Source organism: Accipiter gentilis, chromosome 18 (genome assembly GCF_929443795.1).
Source record: "Accipiter gentilis chromosome 18, bAccGen1.1, whole genome shotgun sequence".
NCBI lineage: Eukaryota > Metazoa > Chordata > Aves > Accipitriformes > Accipitridae > Astur > Astur gentilis.
Window position 1 is genome coordinate 21,599,490 of NC_064897.1, and position 17,448 is coordinate 21,616,937.

A 17,448-nucleotide genomic window follows, 5' to 3' on the forward strand; every position below is an offset into this window, starting at 1 on the left:
TGCTGAACTGCTTTTGGGAGTCTCTCTCATGAGAGATAGTCCTCACTTGTCCAGACTAGCATTGCAAGTGGTGAAGAACTGCACAGAAGAGGGGTTGTGTTATGGAATTAGCTTGAGTGGAGGCAGGGGGAGTCCCCAAAATTTTCTCTCTTTTTAGGGCACTGTCACAGGTAGTCCTGGAGACCTGGTTGCTGTCCCTTGCCTTCTAACAATCAGATGTCATCCTTTTTATTTTAATCCATTTCCAGCTTTATGTCCATATTTGGAAAACACCAAAGAGGTGTTTCTCTTTTTTTTTTTTAATCCACCTATTTCTTTGCTGCTGCAAAAAATATGGCCCGCAACATGTTCCCACCTCAAAGTCACAAATGTTCTTCATCCTGCCACTGCAAATCTTTTGGCCAAGATATGGTTTTTTTCAAGGACTGGCACCTGTTAAAGAACTGTTAGAAAAGGCATGGAATGGGAAATTCCTATTTCTTCCTTGAATGGAAAAATTATTAAAAGCTGGAAAAGAGGAGAATGTAGTAAGAGTTAAAAAAAAATGAGTTCAAGTGCATACTGTCATCCATATCACACAACTTCACTTGGGCTCAAATACATAGTAGCTTCCTTGTATAATCCATCTAATGTGTTTTCAAGCTGTGAGTTAACACACAACAGTGTCAGCTGATTTGGTTCTTGGGAAGTTATCATCCCTGTAAACAGCCTCTTTCTATGATAACGCTGTAACCCTGCTGTCAGTGGTCTAAATTAAAGGCACTGGCTTCAGCACTTGGTAGGAACATGCACTTCTGGGTGATCAATCCATTTAAGTGTTTATGCACGTGCATGAAGGTGCATGATATTGGGGTAGCCAACATCTCGCCAACCAATCCTTTGGGTGCAGAGATGATATATAGACCTTGTGTGATGCTGCTGCTCTCCAACCACTACATATGAAGCCTGCTCCAAACCATTGCAAGTACAGTACATTGCAAAGGGTCAGTGAAATTCCACTTACTGCTCCAAAGTGTGCATATTTAACATCATGAGTCCAGCACCTATGCAATTTACTCCCCTAAAAGCAAGGTTTTCTTCCCTGAGTCACATGCCCACAGTCACTGACAGGACCATGAGTTACATCCTGGTAGAGAAAATTTTATAGTTACTGAAGTTTGCCCCGCCTTTCAAATTGAGTGTATGAAAAATAATTGTAAAATTTCACTTAGCTCCAAAGATAATCAAGAAGCAGGCTAGAGGTCAACATTCTGGCAAACCAACCAAGCTAAATTACATAGCTTTCATCCCGCCAAGTTCTTCTATATGCCAAACTAAAACACAGACTAAACACAAATGTCAAGGAAAATTGTAAAGAAAGAGAGGAGCCTGAGGATTCCATGAACCAGATGGTTTAGTCACAGAAGTGGATGTAACTGTTGGTAACAGCTTTCTGTGCCTGTATCAACTTCTCATTTGATCAGTGTTTTCAGAAATTGGTAGCTTCATTAACAGATACTTAAATTCAGGATACTTTAAGTTTCAGAAAAAATGTTCTGTTCTCTACCCCCCCCCCCCCCCCCCCCCTTTTTATTAGGGCAATAAAAAAATTGGCAAAAGAGCTCAAGCACATGGGGATGCAAAAGCTTACAGATTCCCCCCCCCCCCCCCGAATTCCCAAGTGGAAACACACATTTTGGCACATGTACGCTACAGAGTCCTTTTGTAGCACATGAAAAACCCGCCTTTTCTTATAGCTGCAGAAAGTAAAGTGTGGGTCTCCCTTGTTAAGATCATCCTTGGAACTGGTGCCTTACTTGTTAGTTTCTTACTATATGAAGATACAGACTATGTCATACCATTTTTTGTCAACAGTGCATCAGGTCTCCAGCAAGTTTGAGAACTTAACTTCCACACACAGCTTTCTGACTTCTTGCATTTTACTGTCCTGCCCCGTGAACTTGGAAGGTTTTAAAAAGGTTTTTTGCATCAGAAAGCCTCCTTTATTTACCAGTACGTATTTGTCCTGTGTCCCATGTTCTTCATAAGATTTGTGATTGAAAAGGATATTCTTCCAAACATAAGTAGTGGAATATCACAATAGCATCACCATCACTAGCAAAAATGAATGAGAAATGGCTTAAGTACCTCTAACTTTCAAAGCTCTTCATTCATATTCCTTCTTAAATAGCTGGAGCCAGCACCCAGACAATGAACTTACTTTCTAGAAGCCCACATTTTCTTGAAATGAAGTCACAGTAATGTGCTAATATTATAAGCACTGGCCTCTGACCTCACTGCAGAATTAAGCCGGAGAAGGATGCGGGCTCTGAAAGAGATGGTTTTAATGGGAACGCTTAGAAACAGTCAGTCTTCAGCATTGTCAAAAAGACCAAATGAACACTGCCTGATACACTCTTCATTCCGCAAAACCTGACATTTTGCAGAAGTATTGGCAACATTCATGTTTACAAACTTGGCAGAAGTTAAATGTTTCTGTATTTTTATCCTAGAAGTGATTATCATACAAAAAGCTTAAAAAATTCACAACGCAATAACCTGTTGGTACTGCTGTTCACAACCATGCTGGTGTTCTGACTCCATTCAAACCTCAGCCAGCGCCCATAAGGCCAGGGAACTAGAAATTAGACTGCTTCACTACAGTAAGTCCCTTAAAACAATTTAATACAGCCTTCTGATGATCATGGGTAAACAGAAGAATAACTGGGCTTCCTAATGAAGAGGAGAAACATACCACATTTTTTTTCTACATCAGTGAGCAGCCAGTTGCTTCCTAGTTTATGCTTTGGCAAAGGATATTATGTACGCATGTCATGAACAAGGAACAAAAGATTCTTCCATGGTGTCCTTCTACTTGTTTTCATTTCAGTCTGGGTTAGTCCCGTCACAGTTATTGAACTGTGCACTAGAACCAGAACAGATTTGGTAGCCAAAGACCACCATCCTATACCAGTGTCACATACTTGTATTTTAGCAATGCCATTTCTACCCCAGTAAGCGAGGCAAATGCAGCCCTACCCTCATCAGTTGCCTAATGATCTCTTTAGTTCTGTTCCTTAGACCTTTTACAACTACCATCTGCTAGTGTTTGAAATACCCACACTGTAGCACCAAATATTTTTGCTTTTCATTTTTCTAGGGCAAGGCTCCCAAGCCTCCTCAAAAACACTGGGTTACCCTCTATCTCTGTGCCAGCAGTTTTTCCGCGTTAGTTCAGTCTGATCTGAAAATAAAAACACTCCAACAAATCATGACTTAAGTAAAACTTCCTTATGTATTATGTCAGTTACAGTTACGCAATGGCCAAATATTAGTAAATTCGTAGCTAATATTAAATTAAAACTCTGGAAAAAACAGCGACAAACAGTTCCATGGCACATACCATTCTTACCATGGGGATAATGCTTACCCTTTGTCCAAAGGGGCCGTGGAAACAAGTATAAATATAGAAACTGTCTCAAAACTGCAAATCTAAGCCTATGTTAATGCTCTAAACTGTCACTGACTTTCACTAAAATTATTCAGATCCAAACATAAGCAATGATTTAGGACATCAGTTTGTAACGTAATGCTGGTGACCCTGTACCAGTCAGGCTGGATTGGTTTCTCTCCACAAAGCAAACTACAGAGTGGCAATATTTTATCACTGGTCTTGCAAGAGCATATAGTAGGCAAATATATTTTTTTTAAAGATATACATACACATTTCCCCAAATTCAACCGTGGCTGAGTATTCCTCTCCCAGTTTTCAATAATTTTAGAACAAAATAAATACCAAGCCCTTTCTGTTTGGATGCTTTGCTTTGTTTTTCCAGCCTGAATGAGTCTACAGATATTTTTTTAGTCATACAAGGCCAATGTTTCACTTTGCAAACATTGAAGATGAAGGAACACTTGAAGCTTCAGCACCAGAAGGAAAACAAGGAAGAGTGCAGAGGGTAGCTCCATTTGGAAGCATAGAGCTATAACAATTATTGTTTCAGTTTGTTACAAGTAGCTCAAAAAGACTTTTATTCTAAGTAGTCCCATTGTTCCTGACAACCAAAGTGATTCTTATGTAGGATCACACCTTCAACACCCTTGAGCGGATACAGTTTGTAATCTTGCAGAACAGCAACACAAACCAGTTCCCCATAAGCACTGGAGAGATCAGAACACTTGTAATCTCTTGCAAAATGTCATCTCAGTTTATTTAAACGTTCACCTACTTCCTTAGAAAAAGGAGTCTATCATACTTGGAGTTTGTTCCTGTGATTTATTTTTTTTTGTTGTTGTTGCTGGCGTGTTAAGTTCTTGACCTAAGATTCTGTTTCTGTGTTAGGTTGAATGAGGGTAGGGAGAGAAGAGGAGCACCGTAATATTAGCAGATTAATTCATATTACTTGTGGTGACACCGATGATTTTCCCTGTTTGTTCCCCATCTCTCCTTACTATCCTCATTTTGCTGCCTTTTTCTGTTTTTCCAGAGTGTTGTCAACAGAGCTGTGAAAGTTCATTCGTTTGAGAGAACAACATTGCTGATTTCCTTTAAGTCTTTGCTTCCATAGGAAGCAGATACCTGGCAGATTTGCAAGGGAATGCTAAATCAACTGTGGAAGTTCTGCACTGTTGTCTGTTTCTGAGAAAGTCGTAGAAGTTCTTCTCTAATTGCTTTGATAAGAGAGGCTGAAGAGTGACCTGGCTGGAGGTCCTCAGTGGAACTGGTGGTGTAGCAAAGGCCCTGGCCCTGAAGGCTGTTGTGTGGAAGCTGAGCAGGGGGTGCCGAGGGCTGCCTGGCTGAAGTCCTCGGCATCTGGAATACTGGTGAGGAGGAATATTCTTGGTGTCCATGCATATGCGTCTGCAAAAAGGTAGAAAGCGTTATTGTACTTTCTGAACAAACATGATAATCCCAGAAAAGACAAGAAAGCAAAAAGGCAAAGAACAGAGGGAAAGCAGCATGGAGATGCTTCTATCTGCTGCCACTGTTCTGTTGTATGAATGAGTGATTCCTCTTATGGAGCACGAAACAAGTGTACACAAAATTGCTGGACTGCCTCAAGTACAGGGATTTTCAAAATCTCTTTGAGCATCCATTAAAAAGTCTGACCCCCTAACCTATGGTATGTTTAGAAACTGAAGTACAAGGAGGTGGGAAGAAAAACCACAGAACTGGAAGCCAACAGAATTGGCTTCTCTTTCCTTGCCTTTCCATCAACTTCCTAAAAGACAACAGGCAAATCACTCTCTTCCCAGCTGTCATTTCTCCATACTATTTATAAATAGAGATACTACCACTCTCACCTTCCCCTTCTCTGCCTGGCTTGCCTGTTCAGACTGTACACTTGTGAGGACCCTGTCACTGACCAGTGCGCAGCAAAACACGGTCAACAGAAGAAGCAGCAGGAGAAAATTATTCAAATCAGAAAGATTAGATTTTTCTATACTTAATAGCTGTTTTACATAACTGAGAAACACTATCCCAGTTTAGGGACAATCGTTGTTTCAGGGTAGAAAGGGGTTAATTCTGCATTTGTTCAGTAACATACATTTTGTGACAAAACAAGAGAGAAACAAAACAGAAGCCTGAGTTTATGGGTTGGTCTAGCTGGAAAAAAATATAATCTGCTTACACTGAAACAAAGCACAAATTTACAGTACACTAGGTGACTGCACCAACTCCCAGTATAGACACAAACGAGACACATTTCGAAAATCTAAATTCCAGCTGACATCCCTAAAGCAATCATTTCCTCTTGCCTCGTATTGCTGAAGGCTGAGACACAGCCAGAAGAAAACACTGGACACAAAGGAATTGAACACACCCTGCTGAATGCACAACTGGGAGCAAAGCAGCGTAATTCCCTTTCAAGGGGTCTGTGCTGGGGATGGAGCCGCTGGCTGCAGCAAGTTCAGATCACAGTTATCACAATTTAGCGAGCGCTATCTTTCTCCGTGGCTAAGCCTTCAGTAGTAGCAGAGAGAGCAATCTGATGAGGGAAGAAAGGACAGCAAGGTCAGCTAGAAGAGGATTTGAGGGTGAGGGGGAAGGGAATGAAGGGATTACAAAGCAGAGCCTGGGAAGGACACGGGGGACCTGGAGTGACTGTGGCAGCAGGGCACAGGCAACACAGAAATGCATGAGAGTATGTTCTTTAACATCTCTCATAAGAAAAAAGAATAAAATCTAAGCCGTTTTGTGTAAAGTAGAACTAATAATAGATTCTGACTCTCTTGCTCAGCTCATGCACAGCACTCATCATTTACACAGTTAATTTGGGGAGAGAGATTAAGAGGAAAAGAGGCTTTAATAGAAGAATGATAGGTAAAGAAGGTTTTCCAAGTAACATCCTGTCTTGCTACTTATAAAAGGGAGGTGATTTTAGTATCAGAAAGGAATGAACGGGTCTCTTGATTGTTCAGTATTATTCGCTTGGCAGTGAAACCTGAAACTAATTCATACGTGCAGTCTAGAGTTAGCAAACCTGACAAGTACTCTGTGGGTTTACAGAAAAGAGGTGACACAAAAAATTATTAAAAGCAAACATTCCTTGACACATGAGTCTTAACAGCAACCTAAATTATGTTCAGGTTACTTTCACATTTAAAATGCATTACGTGATTCAGCTCCTATCTCACACTGCACTGAATTAGCACTGTAAGAATGGTTTCTTAAGGGAAGTTAGGAAGAACATCTGATGACCTCAGTGGCTGTTTTTTAACATTATCAAAGATTTCTTAAGTATCTCAGAAAAAAAAAAAAGAGTATTTCTGCAATCTCATATATAACATGAGAATTAAACAGGTCTGAGACCTTTCACAACCAGATTGGTTTAGAAACCTAACCTATACTAAGCTACAACAGCAAAATAAGGAGAGTAAAAAGGTTGGAAGAATTTTTGCCTTTTTTTTCTTCTTTTCTTTTAAATTTACTAAGCTACAACAGCAAAATAAGGAGAGTAAAAAGGTTGGAAGAATTTTTGCCCTTTTTTTTACTTTTAAATTTCTCTACTAATAGAAATATACATCAATATATTATATAATATTACATATATAACTATATAGTTTTAGATAGTATCTAGAAATCACATATTTTTATATAGAAACTTCTATAGTTAATAGTACAAATAATTCTGTATAATTAACAGTACAAAATGATTGACAAGAATATCTTTATTGAATCTTCCTTCTTAAGGAATGAAGATTTATGAGATCACATTGTGCATTTCTTAATCTCCATTTAATAACTGTTGAAGTCTGTGGCCAATTTCAACTGAATTGAATGTACAACTATATACACACATACATGTATTGATGTGTATGTATGAAAAGATATATATTATAAAATCCACAAAAATAGGTAGCTAATTAAGACATAACCTGATTTGTGCTATCATTAAATCTTCTTCTGAGTGGCAGAAAGGCCAAGTTAGGCTGTGCACAGCTGGACCTGTCAGCCAGCCTGTATCTCACAGGGGATAGCTAGGGGACATGAGACACAACTTGAAGTATGGTAAGATGGTTTAGAGAGACTATGGTGGGCAGCCAGAGTATAAAAATAGAGTAAAAGGATAAGGGTGGCTTGGGGGAAACACCGAAAACCCGGAGAAGACTTGGGAGAACAGCGGAGAGCTATAGGGGACTGTAGATGGATAAGAGGTGATGCCAGGTGGTGGCAGGGAGGTAGCGATATGCAAGACACTACACACATCGGTAAGAAACCAGGCTTCAGTTCTGCTGCTGCTCTAATGACCGCTTGCTCAGCATTGTATTTTGTGTCAGCTAAGGAAATGGTGTAATGATCCTGGTTGCCTAGGCCTCCTAGATAGAGAATTAAGGTGAATTGATGGCAAGGTGCACACTGGCTTTGGGTCAGGAGATACAAGTGAGAGGTCATATTCCAGCAGAAAATCAGGTGTTGACTGCTGGAATAATAGGTGAGGATACTGTGAGGGAAAGGGCCATTGTAGGAACGCAAATGCAGATCCCTCTCAAGTTTGCAGGTGAGAAGAATGCTCTAGACCTAACCTTCCTAAATGCAGCATTCAATGTTAGAAAATCACTCAGAATGAGGGAACAGTAAGACTGTTTGCAAAGGATCAGTCGAATACTGCACCACAAGGAACACGACTGCCATTAAGGAGGAAAAACAAATTTAGAGCTCTGTCTAGGTAAAAGAATCCAAATTCTGAAGGTAATTATTTAACTACAGAAAACTACAAGACTAGGGCTCATCTAATAATTTTTAAATGGGAATAATCCTTTGCAAAAAAGAAAGAATTCCTCATAAGAAAAAGAAAGTGCAGGCACTAGGTGAGCTCTCCTACAAGTAAATGACACCATACTCAGATAGTTTTAGTCCATGATCTCCTCCTTTTGCTTTTTCCTTTTAAAAAAAAAAAGCAAACTGAAAAAATCACATTGCAGTAACATATGAACTAAATCAACCAGTGAGCAAAAAGTTCTGTCAAAGCCGATGAAGTGTTTAAACTCTGATTAATTAATTAAAAGTCAACCTGGCTTGAGGTGGCATGCACCCATGTGAAATGGTGACTGAAAGCGCAAACTGCAACCAAATCATACTGTATTGGGCCATGAATCTTTGAAAATTGTGCAGGTAACTGATGTCAAAACCAACTGTTTGTGTAGCATCTCAGATAATGGGTCCATAACTGATTTTTCAGTGATATGTTAGCAATTCAAGTAATAAAATATTAAGAAAGTAATGGCTGAACATGCACTTGTGGGACAGAAGGGAAAGGCCCACACATCCAGAAAAGAAAAGTCATTTTCAGAAAAGACAAACGATAAGAAGGGGCAATGAATGATAACCTAGAGATGCCTCTGAAAATGAAACAGTAGCGACACTAAGATCTCTCATGCAAGTGCTCTTCTAGACGTAAACGCAAATCATGATGTTCTTGCACTCAAATACCACAGTTCCAAGCACAGATAGCAAGTTAAATTAGGCAAATCTATCGGCTTTGACAGTTAAGGTTTTTGAATAGTATCGGTAGAGTTTGTCTCTAGTGTGCCCAATTCTCAAAAGCTTTATGCTGCTCCTCCCAAGTTCATCTGGAGCGGTGGCAGCTCAGTTTCACCAAAATCTAAAGATAAAGCCCATGCTGTTGCATTTCCTTTCTGCAAAGCCATTTTGAGATCATGCAATACTGCAAAGCAACTTCAAGTAGTGCGAACACACATTGCCCTAAGTATGCAAAAGAAGATCCTTCCTTCCTCCCTCAAGGAAGAAACCAGAAAAAATGATAGTTTAAGCAAAGGAGCAAAAGAAGGAACATAAAGTTGTCACTCTCAGGAGTACTACAATAAAGCTGTCACAGGTCACTTTGCTTCAGGATGCAAGTACATCAAACAGACTGATAGCAGGCAACTGTATCTTTCCTAGAAAGGCCATATACTATCTTCAACCTCACACATCTGGTTGAATCAGAAATGTCAACCTCTAGAAGCACCACTGCCAAGAACACGAAATCACGATGGCTGCCTAGGCAACACTGGTAAACAAAGACATAATTTACCACATCCTGCTGACAGAGGCTAGGAAAATAACCCGTTTAGAAACACCGCTACTGTTACGTGCAAGTATGTACCTTATTCCATTGCCCTGACTCCTGCTGTTGCGCACTAATACAGAAGACAAAAGAACTATACCAATACAAAGTAGGACAGTAGTCTGGAACAATTTAATTCAATGTTTTCTACTTACAATGATCTCAAAATACAGAGGCATATTTCAAAGAAGGAAATGGAAAGCAGTATCCACCTCTGCTGGAGCTCAGAAGCAGAACTGGGTGAACTGCAATTAATGGGTGAAGGCCTCAAGTGAGAGAAAAAAAAAAGGGTTAGGGTAAAGTGAGAGAAAGCAGTTAGAGAGAAGCAAAGGTGAAAGAACAGCAAGCAAAAGTTAGAAGAGCTAACGAGGGTTCGAAGAGCAAAGCAAAGAATGTCAGAGAAGCAACTGAAAGTATTCCGGGGGAAAAGGTTCCAAACAGTAATGCAGAAAAAAAAAATACCCGAACATATCACTACTTCGGAAACTATGCAAATGTGTAACACAGTACTCACTGCATCTCGCCTAGCATATTCATCCTCTCCACGGTACTGGGGCCACCCTGGCCCCCCCGGCTGGCCATGCCCTGCTCTGCCTGAGGGGATCTCCACTTGTGGACCTCCGATCCTGCTAGCAATTCCCACCTGAGTGAGGTGCTGTATCTGAGAACCTTAAAAGCAAATATTGTTTTTTCATCTTTATACACATCAAGTTTGTAGGGCAGACAAATGACAACATAAAACTTTGTTGGAAGCAGGAGAGAAGAAGAAATTGGAGCTCTGTTTCTGTGCAATTAATAAAAAAATCAGCAGAAGGAAGGTTGTCAGTGTAGAATAAAGAAGGAAAAGTTATGTGCATTTTGTGCAGTTCATTTGAGTGTGATGCTTTTCATTGCCACTGCACTGAAAGAAGAGGTTGAGATACATGCATCTCAGACATGGACTACACTTCATTTCAAAAATATGCCAGCCCTTTCCAAGCAGTGTTTACTGAAAGCCCTGGCAATGCTTTCATGTAAATTACTTAGCAGCAAAGAGAAGACATTTGCTCCTGTGGTACACCTTTTTTGCATCACACTGGCAAACCCCTAACTCTCCGGACTGCTTTCTATTCCATCTCTCAAAAGAATAAAATACATAACTATGTAAGAGTACAGTTCTTTCAGCCTTGCTTTGTGGTTAAATATTAAACAATGCTGTCGTTGACTAACGAGAAGGTCAGAACACACTGTATCTCCTTTCAGCCTGAAAGCTAACCTCCTCCTTTCCCTTCCCTCCCCTCCTGCTGTTTTCAAAACACATGCAAGGATAGCCACCGCCGTTAATTGCAAGAGACATGTAACAACATGCCAGCTTTCCTTTTTCCTGAATTTCCTCCCACAGGGAAACACGATTTATTTTATTATCATTATATTTAATTATTCATTGGAAATGAAACACATTTAATAACCCACAGAAACATAAGAGAAAATCTGTGCGTGTGTGCACACATGTATGTACAAAAAGGGAGGAAAAGACAAAAACAACAGTGTGATTTACGTGATGGACAGGTAGGTCACTTTCCTATTCTCCTCTCAAAAATCCCCCAATATTTGCGAAGTTTGATATTTGTACATAATTATGCTGAAGGACAGGAATTAATCATCTGAATTGCCTCCAAACTTCAAAGCAAAATATACATGAACATTTAGAGAACAGTGTGAATCAGACAATAAAATTAAAACATTAAACTGTAACAGTCACTACATCCCTGTCACTCTCACTCATTTAACATTTACAGGGAGAGGACAGCAGCTATCAAAACTACGACTCTGACATGAGTATACAATCAGATTTCCAGTCTTTTTCAACTCCCCAGGAAGAAAACATTTCACTGAGAGAAAATTAACTGTGGCATTTGCATAAGAATAGAATCTTTTATTCTTAGAATCAGTGTTTGCTGCTTAAGTGCCATGTGATGTTAGAATCTTATTGATGATAGCGTTGATGAGTGCTATGGAAATTGTCTCACAACCGAATCAGGGAAGGTGATTTCATACGGGACAGCAGCAATAGATAATATCATCAGCACCTAAAAGATCCTGCTTTTATGCATACATTTCTAGGAAGAGAAATGAGAAAAAAAGATGCAGAAAAATATTAAAAAATTTGGTATTTAGCAGACTGATTTGGGATGCATCAGTTAGCACAAAAGAAATAGTAGTGGAAAGTTAGCATACACTGTACGCTCTGAACCAATTAAGTAATCTTACATTCTTAAGAGAATGGGTTTTTTTGAAAATACGCTGTGTGATATCCAATGCTGGTAAGACACTAAAAAGGTGGCAAAGCATTGCCTTTTTCTGCTAGGTCCTATGAATGTGAAGTTAACCACACTTTGTGATCATTTTTTTTGGCAGTGAAGACAAGGACCACATTTCAAGTGTAGTAGCTGAAGAAGAATAACATCTTAATGGCGACCTCAGTGTAAGAGTAGATATGGAAAAGGATCAGTTATTTTAGTGCACATTCGACTTAAGTGAAGTGTACCTGCAGTGCTTCCAACTGGTCGTGGCCGTGCCACTGATGGCATTTCCTCTGAGTATATCCCTCTGGAGGAATACTGAACCTCAGGTGGCTGCTGGTCCGGGTGCATTAATTCTGCAGGTTGAAGAAAACCTGGCCCAAAGTTCTGCCTGTGGAAAAACAAGGACTCAAGATTACAATAAATGAATTGCCTAATTAGAAACAGTAATGCAGGTGTACCTCATACAACAACTCTTTATGATGCCTTTTAATGCAAGTTTTAACCTTATATGTTAAAGAAAATAATTACATCTGAGGAATATAGAATAGGAGCTAGAAACTAACAAAATTTCACACAAGTGTTTTTCACATATTGCAGTATCCTCAATGCAGAGAAAAAAGCCCACAGATCTTGTTTTCTCTTTGGGGAAGAAAAGCATCTTCTATGAAAAAACCCTGGAAAAATAAGACTTCAGTAGTAATGTAGCTGTTTAACTCGGCAACAAATCTGACTTGCTCAAGAGTCTCTGGGCACCCAGTTTTGGTCTAAATCAAACTATACAAACGGCATTACATGTATATTTCATGAACAACTACTATCTCATAAAGCATCTGGTAATTTTTCAGGAAATTTTCAAAACTTTGCCCTTTAAGATTCATCAAAATACTCAAAGCTGTCATTAGCACACATGAAGAGATGCAACGTATACTAAAATTAGTGTTTCCTATAATTCAGGCTGGCGCTGGTAGTCATTGCTGTTATATATTTACTGAAAAGAGTTAACAACAGAAACTGTCATCAGTCTAACTTCGTTAATTGTGCCAAGGTAATGGGACTTGTGAAAGAAACCCTATAATTCATTCACAGAACAGGAGTAGAGAAGGAGATGGAAATGTTGCTTTTCCTATGCTTCCTATTAACATATCTTAACCCTGGCATGGAGAGATTATATTTTAAAAGACCAATGGCAGCTGAGTTTTCAAGGATTATTGATTCTTGTCAGTATGGTGGGGGTGTGGATGCCCAAACTTCAGGTGCTTAGGTTACTAGGCTAGTGTCTCTTAGACTCCAGGTATCGTCAAAGAAGAGAGACACACTCTTCAAGAGGCATTCAAAGCAAAAGCTTACGTTCACTGAATCATTTTCTGCAGGAGCCTCTCACTGGTGAGTATAAAGGAAGCAAAATGAAACAAGCATCCTAAGTCAGGCACACAAAATTATACAAAGCAAGGACTAGGGATGAGTTTCACATGCCTTTTACCACAATGGCATCTAAGCCCTTCTAGGCTATGGACTGTAACCTATCCTGTTCCTTAAGACCTCAGTTTTACAGCCCTTTGTTTTACAGGAAAAACCCATGACTGCATCCAATTCAAACTATTCTTGATTTGTGCTGTATTTGGAAAACTAACCACCTTTGTATGACAGCCAGATAGCAAAGAAAGTTGACATAATTAATAGCCCAATAAAGCACAAACAAGTAACTGTAAATGAAAGTACTAGCTACTTGGCATACAGCATTAAATGGAGGAGGTATAAGGCGTTCAAGCTTCAACAATCCCACTGTGGAAGTGCCAGAACTTCCCCAGCTCCCTTACACACAATCCCACCTGTCCACTCAGCAGATCCAGAGGAAACCATTTCCAACCAGACTTAAAAGCTAGTTAAAATAAATGCTTGAATGAGTAGGTAACGTTCAACAATACCACTTCTGTTACGTTAATCACTGTAACCAGTAAAGGATATGATCATCTGGCCCTTTATGCCTGCAGTGCTGAGCTGGAATCTTGTAGCTCATAAATTACTACAAATTTTTGATGTTGTCCAAAGAAAATATTTTTTTCAACATTACTGCAAATGTATTATTTTTGTGCCAATTTTTCAGAGGACATGGAGTATATCTTTTATTGCTGATGGGTTTGTACTTGAAAGGTGCACATTTAATAACCCATCACCCTCTCTTCTCCATCTTCTTTATAATAGATAGATATAGCTACTCTTTAAATAAGTCAGATATCAACAGAAAAGTATAAAAATGGGATACAGCTCTGAATCTATATCATATAGGCTTTCTAGCGCTCCTTCCTATTTCCAGACCGAGACCCAGCCTTCTATTTATCTTTGCACCTTCAAAAAAATTTATTAATCTCCAGTTATTTAATTAAGTGGGGAGACACTGCCCCAAAAAATCAATTTTACACCACTAATCCACTATGGCTAAGTATCTCTATGATGCAATATTCATTTTCTGGTATTGTATCTTTGCGTGGTTCATTGTGCCTTTATGTTTGCCTAGGTGTTATGTGACCTAGGTCTTTTACATTTAATTTTTTTTACCCAGGTTGGTTCCACATCATTAAAGATGCTGACTACAGAGAAGGGAACAGTACGGTCACCCAACTATTATTCCAGGCATTGGATATTTAAGCCAATGGACTATAACATTGTTACACCTAATCATACTGACCTCAGGTTATTTTTCCTTCCTCTAATTGGTGCACTGTTTCTATCAATTTGTTTATCATTATCTTCTGAATTTGAGCATAACCCCCACTCCACAACCATGACAACTCCTTCCTTGTTTTCTATTGACCAAGCTTTAGGAAACCTTCTATTTTAATGAAAATGTAAAGGCATTCTTCTTGTTAAGGTCAATGACCTTGCAGATTGTTAACTTCATCAGCCGGCACTGGCAGCACCAGCATTTGAACTATTAATAATGATGACATTAATTTGTAATTTACAGAAATCCAGAGTGCCTGTGCCAAAGGTTGATAAACTTCAGAACAAAAAAGATGTTGCAAAGACACCATCTTGCTCAGGTGTATTAACAGGGGTTATAGCACTTTAATCTCATGATCAATTTCACACATTTTTCCTGAATGCATAACAGGCCAACGAAGAGAAAACCCTCAATAACAAACAATTGGTTATGCTTTGTGTTGGCAGTCTCAAAGCTCATAATGTTTAAGGTAACCTATATTACAAAAAAATATACTGCATTCATACTGTGTGCCATTTCATGTATGCTCCGCTCACACTGAAACTGTCACCTTCAGGCAAGACCTAAATAAGAAAATGTGCTTAGAGATTCCTCCTTTTCTAATTGGTCCTTCCAAAATCAGGTTGCAGAACAATGGATGAAGGAAAGTTCTTCATATCCATTTTACCATCAAGTTTCCAAGGCAGTGAAGACTTTAGGTGAAATCTAATGAATGACATGGGTACCAGTGGGATTTCATCTCACATGGCGAGCTGTAAGAAGGTAATGAGAGAGCAGCATGAGGCCACCTCTTTACCACCTTGGCTGCAGCAGCTTGGAGAGGGCAAGACAAGTCTGACCACAGTGGGTATCGTGACTCAAGAGTCCACCTTCATGTGTAGTTAAAACACAGATACCAAACGTGGAATTAACAGTCACCTGGACAACTGTTCTTCTTCTCTTCACATGATTCTCCCACAGCAAGGCCAGGAGAAGATGGAAAATTCTCCCCCGCCCCCCGATTTTATAATAGGCCTACAAGGTAGGCTTTCTCTGTGAAAGTCACCACAGTCTGTAATTTGTTCTCAACTTGGTTAAAAATAGAATGAATCTGCTAGTCATCTGAAAGCATTTGCGAGACAGTGTTGCCCTGAGGTAAGAGTATTGGGAGAATTACATGCATCTGAGTAACAATTTCAGGTTCTCTAAAAGCTGAAACTCACTGGTTTTACTCAATATTTGGAAGGGTATCTCTACAGCCAAAGGGCTAGAAACACATTTCTTTTAAATGGAGGCTTGAATTCCATACAGCATGCATATGTCATTCATGCTGCATAAAAAAATTACACAGCCTGGATCTGGACTCCTGTCACTTCTCTTTTATACAGTATTTTGCATAGTAATATACCAGTGCTAGTAAGAACTCTGGAGGAATTGCAAGGAAAATAATAAATGATTATTCTAATCAGTAAAAAGTTACCTTGGTAGGAGACCTGGTGCTGTTGGAGGAGTCATTCCAAATTCCACATATCTCTGTCAGAAGAATGAAAAAAAACCAAATTAAAACCAAAATGCATACACTGGGAAGTCCACTGTCAGCCTTTTAAGTGATGAATGGCAGAGATCACTAGGCCTGTATGTGTGAATTGATTGCAGCCATAAGAGCTTAGTTTTGCAAACCCAGAAGCACAAGAAGATCTGGGAATCACTGTTACAGTGGGCTAGCAGTCTCTTCTGTCTGGTCAGAGTCTTAACTTTCTTAACTTAAAAACCTTTCAGAAATACTTTCTCTCACTTGCAGAAGATCAAGGGCTGCTCCAATGTCTACTTAGCTTAAAATTTTCAGCAAACCAAGCTTTGCATTTGGTCATCTCTTTATGCCTCAACCAGCATCAGACTGCAGCAGAGAGACCATGGGGCTTGGACTCAAAACTCCAATGGCATTACAAAACTTGTACTGAATTGTTGCGGAACTTGAGATGACCTAAAAGATTATCCATGTGTCTCAGTGCTCCATAAAATGCAAAAAATGATACACAGAAATACTGCTTCTCTACCCCTCACATCCTGAAAGCATTTGGATAGCCTGCTAAAAAATATGACCAAAGCCCAATACATTCTTTTCTCATTGTCAAAATACGAACACACATATATATTTTAAAGAAATGAAGTTTTACTCTTGGACATAACAGGACTGATCTGTGAAAGATCATAACTGAGAAAAACAGAAATGTTATCCTAAAGGGGGAGAAATCCTGTCTTCTCTTGTGGTTGGGATAGGAAAAGAATCCAAACGGCTTAAAAAGCAAGTTCATCATCTTGTGACAGTCATTTCCAAATTCTCCTGGCTCCAGAAACTGTTCCACATTTGTGATAACTCCTGACAGGAAGGGCAATAACAGTGACCATGGCTCAACTGGTGCTAACTACCTGCCCAGAAAAGCCTTTTAAATTGCACCACTCACATTAAATGGGTTGTTTACTGCCTGAGTTGGACCATAAGGTGATCCCCACTGGGTGCATGTGGTTCCCCTCCCTGCTCGAGCAGGAGTGTTGTTTACCGGCTGTCCTGAGGAGATCCCGGGTGGTGTGACGGCCGTGGAATTGGCTGCTTGGCTGCTGGGAGCCACCAGCGCAAAAGCATCATCCAGCAGCGAGTGCATGGTTTGCCGAGCCTCTTCGATGGACGGCTGTGGTGGGATGTACTGGGAGACTGGGTGGGAAGGCAAGCCAGGGAACTTCCCCAGATCAGCTGAAGACGATGTCTGAGGTTCAGGAGGCAAATCTGGATCAGACTGGAGGAAATGGAAAGAAGGTGAAGGGCAGCCACAGAGAAGATCTAACCAGCCAGCTTCCAAGCCCCTGTGGGCCTTAAGTTTGAGCTACATTTTCTTTGCCAGAACCACAATGA

General features: G+C 39.8%; 1 protein-coding gene across 4 annotated transcripts in view; it reads right to left on the bottom strand.

Annotated features, from left to right (window-relative positions):
• Window positions 1–1,661: 1,661 nt before the first annotated feature.
• Window positions 1,662–17,448, bottom strand: part of KIAA1549 (KIAA1549 ortholog) — a 152,090-nt gene continuing 136,303 nt past the window's right edge. For 2 of the 4 annotated variants that reach the window (XM_049822188.1, XM_049822185.1), the window contains 5 exons: window positions 17,099–17,332; window positions 16,018–16,070; window positions 12,079–12,224; window positions 10,066–10,220; window positions 1,662–4,840 (listed from right to left, as the gene is read on the bottom strand). In XM_049822188.1, the coding sequence (XP_049678145.1) occupies window positions 4,586–4,840; window positions 10,066–10,220; window positions 12,079–12,224; window positions 16,018–16,070; window positions 17,099–17,332 (843 nt within the window). In that variant the 3' untranslated portion in view covers window positions 1,662–4,585. Of the gene's footprint in view, window positions 4,841–10,065; window positions 10,221–12,078; window positions 12,225–16,017; window positions 16,071–17,098; window positions 17,333–17,448 lie in introns of those variants that run through there. The other 2 variants (XM_049822189.1, XM_049822190.1) reach the window with 2 other exon arrangements.